Source organism: Solenopsis invicta, chromosome 12, assembly GCF_016802725.1.
Source record: "Solenopsis invicta isolate M01_SB chromosome 12, UNIL_Sinv_3.0, whole genome shotgun sequence".
NCBI lineage: Eukaryota > Metazoa > Arthropoda > Insecta > Hymenoptera > Formicidae > Solenopsis > Solenopsis invicta.
The window spans coordinates 2,067,084-2,077,841 of record NC_052675.1 but is presented as its reverse complement, the minus strand read 5'-3'; the positions used below and the strand labels follow the sequence as shown (position 1 = coordinate 2,077,841).

Genomic DNA, 10,758 nt, shown 5'->3' with positions numbered 1-10,758 from the left:
GAAATAAAATATTTGGTTGCCCTGAAAAGGGCTGATTATCCATTGCTGCAAGGAGATTTCAAGAATTATATTCTTGAAGTTTTCTTCATAATAAATGTTCGAAGTGGCCACCGTCCATTGTAATGCAGGCTCTCATGCGTCGTAATAAATTTATTTGCATCTTCTCCAGAATGTCATTGTCGATACTCTAAATAGCATGATGCAGCTTGTCATTTAAATCCTCGACGTCTTCGGGAAGCTTTCTGTAAATAATTTCTTTACAGTATCCCCACAGGAAAAAATCCAACGGATTGAGGTCCGGGGATCTTGCGGGCCAACGTATTGGGCCGTAACGGCCCATCCAACGGCCAGGAAATTGTGCATTTAAGTAATTTGTTACTATTCTGGCATTATGTGGTCCAGCGCCACCTTGTTGGAATATAATTTTATTCCTGTTTGCTAATGGAATTTCTTCTAAAAAGTCTGGAATATTTTCAGATAAAAACTCTAGGTACGACGCGCCATTTAAAATGTCGGGCAGAATTACTGGACCCAATATGTTTGTGCCCATGATTCCTGCCCATATGTTTAATTTCCATCGTGTTTGGAAATTTCTGGCTCGAGTTACTCGAGGATTCTCGTCACTCCACATATGCATATTGTGAGAGTTAAAAATTCCTTCTCGTGTAAACAGCGATTCGTCGCTGAATATCACACGAGAAGGAAATTCAGGATCCTCATCTACTCTACTTAAAAAATTTTCACAAAATGTTGTTCTTTGTAGATAATCCTCCTCTCGTAATTCTTGCACGCGAGTATAATGATAAGCGTGCAATTTTTCTTCTTTCAGAATTCTTTGAACTGTAGAGTAAGGTAGATCGTGTTCCCGAGCAATGACCCGAACACTTGTTTCAGGCTCTTGTTCGACAGCACGAAGGACTCTCTCTACACTTCGCAAATTCCTTTCGTTGCGATGTCTACAATCATTTTTTTTTGGTAAGACACTTCCGGTCTCGAACAACCGTTGAGATGCTCCAATTATAATGACCGCCGTCGGATGCCTTGCTCCCCCCGACGGGGGAGGTGCGGTGGGAGGAATCCACCTCCCGCGAAGACCGTTAAATACGATGCAGCGATCGGTGCTCTCATCAATCCTTCGATCGTTAGATCCATCGTCAGGACGATACACGATATGACAGCATACACGAACGAAGAATACTACGATATGCTGATGGCACTTGGTGAATGCCAAGGCCAACCCTACGTTGCTGCAAGGAGATATCAAGAATTATATCCGAATAGAGCAAGGCATCCGACGGCGGTCATTATAATTGGAGCATCTCAACGGTTGTTCGAGACCGGAAGTGTCTTACCAAAAAAAAATGATTGTAGACATCGCAACGAAAGGAATTTGCGAAGTGTAGAGAGAGTCCTTCGTGCTGTCGAACAAGAGCCTGAAACAAGTGTTCGGGTCATTGCTCGGGAACACGATCTACCTTACTCTACAGTTCAAAGAATTCTGAAAGAAGAAAAATTGCACGCTTATCATTATACTCGCGTGCAAGAATTACGAGAGGAGGATTATCTACAAAGAACAACATTTTGTGAAAATTTTTTAAGAAGAGTAGATGAGGATCCTGAATTTCCTTCTCGTGTGATATTCAGCGACGAATCGCTGTTTACACGAGAAGGAATTTTTAACTCTCACAATATGCATATGTGGAGTGACGAGAATCCTCGAGTAACTCGAGCCAGAAATTTCCAAACACGATGGAAATTAAACATATGGGCAGGAATCATGGGCACAAACATATTGGGTCCAGTAATTCTGCCCGACATTTTAAATGGCGCGTCGTACCTAGAGTTTTTATCTGAAAATATTCCAGACTTTTTAGAAGAAATTCCATTAGCAAACAGGAATAAAATTATATTCCAACAAGGTGGCGCTGGACCACATAATGCCAGAATAGTAACAAATTACTTAAATGCACAATTTCCTGGCCGTTGGATGGGCCGTTACGGCCCAATACGTTGGCCCGCAAGATCCCCGGACCTCAATCCGTTGGATTTTTTCCTGTGGGGATACTGTAAAGAAATTATTTACAGAAAGCTTCCCGAAGACGTCGAGGATTTAAATGACAAGCTGCATCATGCTATTTAGAGTATCGACAATGACATTCTGGAGAAGATGCAAATAAATTTATTACGACGCATGAGAGCCTGCATTACAATGGACGGTGGCCACTTCGAACATTTATTATGAAGAAAACTTCAAGAATATAATTCTTGAAATCTCCTTGCAGCAATGGATAATCAGCCCTTTTCAGGGCAACCAAATATTTTATTTCGAGGAATATTTTCAGTTTTTGCAAATAATAAAAAATAAAAAACAAAAAAATATTTAGAAGAAAGTGATTTTGATACAATCATTTCTTGAATATTTTGAATAAATAACAATTATCTAGATAAAGAGTCACTTATGGATCATACAATTTTTAACAAATAATGATAAACATGCATTTGCAACATTTTTCTGATAAATTGTATTGATGTAAATCGTATTAACCAATATTTTCATTTTAAATTGCCGCGTTTTGACTTATGGCTTTAACCAATCGCTCGACGACATAACCAATAACATCCAGTCGACTGCTTGATATCGTCGAGCGAACACGTGTTGTGTGATCGTAACGTAGACACGTGTTTCTTCGAGTAATTTTAACGCATCGAATGATTGTAGTGATTAGAGTAGTGATTAATAGAAATTAATAAAGTCGATCGATCGGTACGTTCCGCGTTTATCGATCAAGTGCCAAGTAAATAGTATAAATGTGGTGAAATGTGGTAAAACAACTTCGAGGGATAGTCTGGATAAAGGACAAATTTAAATTGAACTGTCGCATCGTAGAAACAATAAGCTGATCGCCGTGTGCGTGAGTAAACGTGCTTAAACTTGTTTGAAGCCCCCTCCTCCCCCCGTCGCTCACGCTCTCTCTCTCTCTCGCCCCTTTCTTTCCTTCTTGTGCGTTTTAAAAATGCTACTTTTAACTTGCAAGTGCACATTTAAGTAATCTAATTCGCATTAAATTTTATTATTCGCGGGCGTATGTACATTCATTATAATAATGTAAACCTGAAGATTTTACGATTATCCCGATATTTGACGGCCGGATGACAGAGATCGATATTTGACAAATTAAATGTAGCATAATTAAAGTGAGAGAGAAAGAGAGAGAAAAAGAGAGAGAGAGAAAGAGAGGAAGTTTAAATAGGACAATAAGCTGATCGCCGTATGGGATGGTGCGTGAATAAACGTGCTTAAACTTGTTCAAACCCCCCTGCTCTCTCTCTCTCTCCCTCCCCTTTCTTCTCTTCTTTAAACGTGCTACTTTTAACTTGCAAGTGGACATTTAAGTAATCTTATTTGCATTAAATTTTATTATTCGCGGGCGTATGTACATTTATTATAATAATGTAAACTTTGTAACGCTGGTGGTTTTCGTGCGGGTGCGGGAGGTGTCGGAACACGGTGGCGGATAAGCTCGCCGGATTGGTCGGGTTCGGTAGAATAATCGCACTCGGTATTTAGCTGACAAACATATGAGATCTTTATTTGAATATAGTATTTACAAGTAGCCTCAATCGCAGATTGGGTCTAACGCCTCGCGACAAGTGGACCCAGCCTTAGCGGGGGCGCGATTGGCTCGTGGTGGTCGCGGCGACCAATTGCCGCTGCGCGGTCGGAATCGCGAGCGGTGGTAACGATGAGCGCGCGGTGACGCGTGGGCTAACGAGCGCGCTAGGCGAGAGCCAAGACGGAAGTTCGAAACAAAAATCAATAACCGCGAGAGTACAGCTGAGTCGGTACAGTGTCAAAAGATAACTCGAACTTAGAATGAAACATAATAAGAACTGAAGTACTAGAACTACGAAATCATAAGAATACAAGTAACTATAACTTAAAGTAAATCGCGTGGTTTGAAACGGACTCGGTGTCCGGGGTGGTCGGGGAGCCGCGGAACGCGGGATCGGAGCGACGGCGACGATTCCGCGTCTCGCCCGAGCCGCCTCGTGCAAAAAAGAGGCGAAGTTCTTGTCAGGACGCGGATGCCCTGACGAGTTTTTGGTTACGAGAGACTCTTCCCTGCGGGAGAGGACGGATGGGATTGGCTAGGGATACCCAGCCTGCGGACTCGACGAGGATGCTCGTCGTGGGCGGTGATTCGCCGAGGATACTCGGCTACGGAGCACGGCGAGGATGCTCGCCGTGATTGGCTGTGTACGGTGTTCGGTATGACAGGATTAGCCGAGGATACTCGGCTACGGCGAGGATGCTCGCCGTGATTGGTGGTGTACGGTATTCGGTATGACAGGATTAGCCGAGGATACTCGGCTAGCCGGAACGACGAGGATGCTCGTCGAGGGGAGTCAGGATGAGGCGAGTATTCTCGTCCTCTTGGGAGTCGGAGTGCGGTCGAGGATACTCGACCTGTCGGATTCGGCGGACCGGGAAGATCTCTCTCGGCGTTCCCACTGCCGGCTTATATATCCGAACGCACGGTTGGGCGGACCAATCCGTGCGTTCGGTCGGCTGGCCCGGAGTGGGAGCGTTGCCGAACGCCACGGGCGGCGCGCGTGCTGCCGCGTGATCGCGACGGCAGGTTAGCTCGGGGCGCGCACGTGGCGTTCTGCCGGTGAATTGCTCGGGTGGACGGAGCGGAGTGGCCGTGCGCGCGAGGTGGAGGGGCGTTTTGTTACATCACCCCTCCCCTCTGCGAGTGGCGAACTTTGGCCACTACGCCGGGAATTCCCGCACGTAGTGGCACTGGCCATCACGACCAAACCGGAGCGTGAAGCGGCGGTTGGCGAGGCGAACTTTATACACCCGCGAAACCGTGGCCGCGTAGTAAGGGACGTACACGGTTAGGTCGTCGGTGATCCGCACTGGTAGAGGCGGTCGGTCCGGGCGGGCGCCGGTCTTGGTCGTGGGTGTCGTCTCCGGTACTCGGGGGGCCTTCGTGGCTGCCGGTAAGGCTGACGTCGGAGCGGTGGGTTCGCTTGCGGCGGTCTGCGTGGCGACAGTTGCGGCGACTGCTGGTCCCGGCGTTGGGGAGGTCTTTTCCGGCGGCGTCGAGGTGGTGCTTTTATGAAGCAGGCTGGTTTCCTCCGCGTGGTCCTGAGGCGCGGTGGCGGTGATAGCCCCGTTGTCGTCATCCAGGTCCGACAACGGGTCTCCGAACAGCGCCGTTAGCTGGCGGCGCGTTTGCTCTTGCCGTGCTCTTTTATTTGGTCGGCCGGCTCGTCGTGGTACTAGCGGCGGTTCGGCCAGTAGTGCGGCGAGTTTCCGCGCGTTGGTTGCCGAAGAACGCTGTACCCGTACGCCGACCACCGGGTGTCTGGTCGCCCGGCTCGTCGAAGGCGCAGGGGTGCGCTTGGCGGGTTTTGCCCTTTGCACCAGATCTGGCGGCGGCGCGCGGATGGCGGTGACCGGCCTGGCACGCCTTGGGACGGGCGGTGACGTTCCCGGAAGGACGGGCAAGCTTTGCTGACAGGCGGAGCGGTGTCGTGCCTCGAGAGACCCTGGCGCGATGTTGCGTGTCGAGCGTTCCGGTGTCCCGGTGGCGGTCGGACTTGGTCGTCGGTGTGGTGGTGACGGGAACAGCTTCGGTAGGTTTGGCGTGGTGTGCATCATCCTCTGCCAGAGGATCTCGAATTCGGCGTCGTTGGCCGGAGCGGTAAGAATTGCGTCTAGCTCGGAGTCCATAGCGGATTCGGTCTTTCTGCAGGTTTCTGGTTGCGGTGATCCCCTTTATATATCGTGCTGGCTTGGGGGAGGTAGCTCCTTCCCTTCCGGCAGTCATGCCGTCCGGGCGTGATCGGCACGAGCCCTGTGGCTGGGCAGGCCGTCGTTCGCTCCTGCATCATCATCGTCGGCGTCGTCTGCCCCGGATTCGTCGGTCCCGCCATCGTCTGTCATGGCGTCTACGCTCCGTGTCGTCTGCGGTCCTGCGTCGGCTGCTTCCGCTGTTGGCTGCTTCCTCACGGTCCGTCCCCGCGTGGTCTGTTCCTCGGGTCTGTTCGTGCCGCTGACCCGGCTTAAGGTCTTGCACATGTATGTGGCGATGCCACTTACCGTGCTTGTCCCGTAGGTCGACGACGACCGGCGAATGGATCTTCCGGACCTCCAGCGGTCCGATGTACTTGGGGGCTAATTTTGAGTTAAAGGCCTTGCCCTTGTTCGAGAGGGGGTGGTCCCTCTTCCAGACGATGTCTCCTATGGCGGGTTTCCATGCCCGTCTCCTCAAATTATAATACCTCTCTTGACGGTTGAAGGCTCGGGCGAGGTTCGTTCGGACCACCTCGTATGCTTCCTGGAGTCGTCGCTGGTTGGTGGCTGGAGCGGCTGTCGGCGCGTGTCTTTCGTCTGGGTCTCGTGGTGGCGTCTCAAGTTCCCGCCCGCAGTTCAGATAGGCGGGCGTGTAGCCGGTGGCGTCGTGGACGGCGGTATTATATGCAAATTGCAGCGCCGGGATGTGCTGATCCCAGCGGCGGTGATCCCGGCCGACGAATTGTGCGATCATTGTTTTGACCGTCTTATTGGTCCGCTCGACGGGATTGCAGTGAGGAGCGTGTACTGGAGCCGTCCGGTGGCGGATGCCCAGGTCGCGCAGTCGTTCGCGCACGTGCCCTGCCATGAACTGCGTCCCGTTGTCGGAGATCAGGGTCTCGGGGCAACCGTGGCGGTAGACGACGCGGTCCGTAATGTTCTGGGCGATGGCGGTAGCGGTTGCTCGTCGCAGCGGCACCAATTCCACCCACTTGGTGAAACGGTCTTGTAATACCAGTAGCCAAGCGGCTCCGTTGGTGGACCGCGGGAGAGGTCCTACTAGGTCGGTGGTGACCTGTTCCCAAGGCGCTTCCACGTGGGTTGCGTGCATTAGTCCGGCCGGTCGGACCTGGGCACTCTTGTGCGCCTGGCAATTGGCGCACGCCCGTACGTGACGCGCGATATCGGCGAACATCCCCGGCCAATAGTAACACTGCGCGGCTCGGGCAATGGTTTTAGCAATGCCGAGGTGCCCGGCGGCCGGGTTGTCGTGTACCCGTGCCAGTACGGCCCCTCGTTCGTCGCGAGGTATGCATCGCTTCCATTGTGTCTCGGCGGGTTCGTCCTTAAAGTTGGTCGAATGGAGTATGCGGCGATATAATCGACCGTTACGGATTTCATAGTCCGCGAAGTCCCTCGGCCGCGCCCGTACGCGGAGAATCTGGCGGCGGTACCACGGGCACGCGGGGTGCGCTTGGTTACTGTACACGGCCGGTAACCTGGATAGCGCGTCGGCGACCCGGTTCAGCTTTCCCGCGCGGTACCGGACGTCGAACGTGTACTGTTGGAGCTCGAGTGCCCATCGGCCGAGTCGGCCGGTAGGGGAATCCAGGCGGCGTAGCCACTGGAGGGCCTGGTGGTCGGTGACGACCGTAAACTCGTACCCTTCCAGGTAACCACGCATATGCCGGATGCCCCACACCACGGCCAGGCACTCGAGCTCGGTGGCACTGTAATTTTTCTCCGCGCCGTTGAGTGACCGGCTGGCGTATGCGATGACGCGTTCCCCCCCGTCGAAGTGCTGCGAGAGGACGGCGCCAAGACCGTACGTGCTAGCGTCCGTCTGGAGGACGAACCGGCGCGAGAAATCTGGACACGCGAGGGTGGGTGCGGAGGTAAGCGCGTGCTTGAGCTCGCGAAAAGCGGCCTCTTCGTCGGGTCCCCACGTCCATCGGGCGTTCTTTCGCGTGAGGCGGGTGAGCGGCGCGGCGGTTTCGGAAAAGCTAGGTGTGAAGCGGCGGTACCATGACGCGAGCCCCACGAATTGTCGGACTTGTCGTACGTTTGTCGGGGTTGGCCACTGTGCGACGGCGCGAACCTTGTCGGGATCGGTGCGGATTCCCTGGCCATCCACGATGTGGCCCAAGTATTTAAGTTCGTTGAGACAGAACTGGCACTTTTCCGGATTTAACCGGAGCTTGGCTTGGCGTAGTCGCCGAAAAACTTCCCGCAGGTGCTGCAGATGGTCGGAGAACGTTGCGCTGGTCACGATAATGTCGTCTAGATAGACGAACACGTGAGGTTCCAATTCGGGGCCCAGTATTCGGTCGAGCAAACGTTGGAACGTCGCCGGAGCCGAATGCAGTCCGAAAGGCATGACGGTGAACTGCATTAGGCCCCGGCCCGGAACGGTGAAGGCGGTGATTGGCCGGCTATCGGGCGTGAGCGGAATCTGCCAATAACCTTGCTGTAGGTCGAGCGTAGTGAGGTATCGGCCCCCGCGCAGCTTGTCTAGTGTGGCGGGGATTTGCGGTAGCGGGTACGCATCCCGCTCGGTGACTTCGTTTACCTTCCGAAAGTCAATACAAAAACGGTGTTTCCCGTCCTTTTTCCTCACTATAACCACCGGGGAGCTCCATGCGCTGGTTGATGGCTCGATAATACCGGCTTCTTCCATTTTGCGGACCTCCTCATCGATGATGCTTTGCATCGCCGGGTTGCGCGGTCGGTACCGTTGTTTGATCGGTACGTCTGTTTTCAGCCGGATCTGGTGGCTGGCCTGGTCGGTCGGTCCTCGTACCTCCTCGAACTTGGCCAACTCCATGGCCAGGAAGGCTTGGAGCTCCCGCTCCTCTTGTGCGGTTCGTTTTACCATGCCCGGGGTCACTGAGTACGCCGCGGGTGGCGTTTTTCGGAGCTGGAGAGGTGGCGGGGGTATAGCGATCTGTAGTCGGGCCCACAGGTCGGTTCCTATGAGCATCGGGCTGTCTAAGGACGGAAGGATCTGGAAGGTGTGTTCGAGTTGACGGCCGGCGATTCGGAGGCGGAGTTTGACGCGGCCTGGCGTGGTGGCAGTGGTGCCGTCGGCTAGGTGGATTGCCTCCTCCTGTTCCTGCGGCCATATCCGCATCTCTTTGGCGTACCCGGCGACCTGTCGGTTGATGATGGATACTTCGGCCCCGGTGTCCAGTAAAGCGGAAATCCGGTGTTGTCCCAGGCGGACCGGTATATGGGGTCGTGGTGTGTACTTTATGTGGACTCGGGCCGAGGAGTGGTTGCGTCCCCGGCCGTTGCGGCGTTTCCCGCCCGAGGATGACAGTCCTTCGTGAGAACGCCGTCCTTCCCGCACTGCGAGCAAAATTTGCGTGCGGGTCTCCTGCATTCGAAACGGCTGTGTCCGCGCTGTTTACAGCGCCAGCAGGCGGTTGCGCGGTCGTAGGGCGGGGTGTCGGCGGGTGTAGCGGTGTTGACTTTCTTCCTCTCGGCACGGGTCTCGCTCTCCCGGGCTCTGGAGATATCTTCAAATTCGGCGGCTTGGTCGGCCAGGTCGGCGAGGTCCGTAGCGTCGTTCATGCGTACGTACAATTTGTACTCTGCCCGCAGGTTTTCGTACAGGCGGTCTACCTTTTCTGCCTGGGTAAAACCCCCGGCGCGCCGCATCATCGTAAGCAGGGCGGTCGCGTACTTGGCGTAAGCTTCGTTGGGTTGTTGTCGGCGTTCTTGTATTTCGCGCATCAGTTTAGCTTGATACCGTCGCGGTAGGTAATGCCGTCGTAGGGCGCTGGTGAAGTCGGTCCACGTTTCCCAGGATTCTCGCTCATTTCGATACCATGCCAGAGCATCCCCCTTTAATAACTCTGGGAGTCCGGCCTTCATCTGGTTGTCGGTGTATTGGTATTCTTCCTGTAGTTCGGTTACGCGCTCTAAGAATGACAGAGGGTCGCGACCGTCGAAGTGGCAACCCCATTTGCGTATTTGATTCATAGTCTTACTATGCGAGTGGGACTCGTTTCCGGTGACCGGTGGGGACGGGCTCGCGGTTTCCGGCGCGGGTGCGCCGGCGGACTGGTTCGGATTGGTCATCGTAAGGAAGTGACGGGTTACGCGGTATCGTAACTCGTCAAGTGTACCGGTTGCCTCTATTTGATACGTTTGAGCTAACAACTCGAGCTGGTCTCGCGGTAGCTGTTCGGTCCACTCGGCGAGAGGCATTTATCTCCGGGTGCGATTATCTGTTTCAAAACGGTCCCTGTTCGGGCGCCATGTAACGCTGGTGGTTTTCGTGCGGGTGCGGGAGGTGTCGGAACACGGTGGCGGATAAGCTCGCCGGATTGGTCGGGTTCGGTATAATAATCGCACTCGGTATTTAGCTGACAAACATCTGAGATCTTTATTTGAATATAGTATTTACAAGTAGCCTCAATCGCAGATTGGGTCTAACGCCTCGCGACAAGTGGACCCAGCCTTAGCGGGGGCGCGATTGGCTCGTGGTGGTCGCGGCGACCAATTGCCGCTGCGCGGTCGGAATCGCGAGCGGTGGTAACGATGAGCGCGCGGTGACGCGTGGGCTAACGAGCGCGCTAGGCGAGAGCCAAGACGGAAGTTCGAAACAAAAATCAATAACCGCGAGAGTACAGCTGAGTCGGTACAGTGTCAAAAGATAACTCGAACTTAGAATGAAACATAATAAGAACTGAAGTACTAGAACTACGAAATCATAAGAATACAAGTAACTATAACTTAAAGTAAATCGCGTGGTTTGAAACGGACTCGGTGTCCGGGGTGGTCGGGGAGCCGCGGAACGCGGGATCGGAGCGACGGCGACGATTCCGCGTCTCGCCCGAGCCGCCTCGTGCAAAAAGAGGCGAAGTTCTTGTCAGGACGCGGATGCCCTGACGAGTTTTTGGTTACGAGAGACTCTTCCCTGCGGGAGAGGACGGATGGGATTGGCT

The 10,758-nt window shown here is 53.4% G+C and overlaps 1 protein-coding gene across 1 annotated transcript; it reads right to left on the bottom strand.

Moving 5' to 3' along the window:
• Nucleotides 1-4,774: 4,774 nt before the first annotated feature.
• On the bottom strand, nt 4,775-5,743 carry LOC105206426 (mucin-2-like). The gene has a single exon (XM_011175924.3). The coding sequence runs from the start codon at nt 5,741-5,743 to the stop codon at nt 4,775-4,777; it is 969 nt and encodes a 322-aa protein (XP_011174226.3).
• Nucleotides 5,744-10,758: the final 5,015 nt, after the last annotated feature.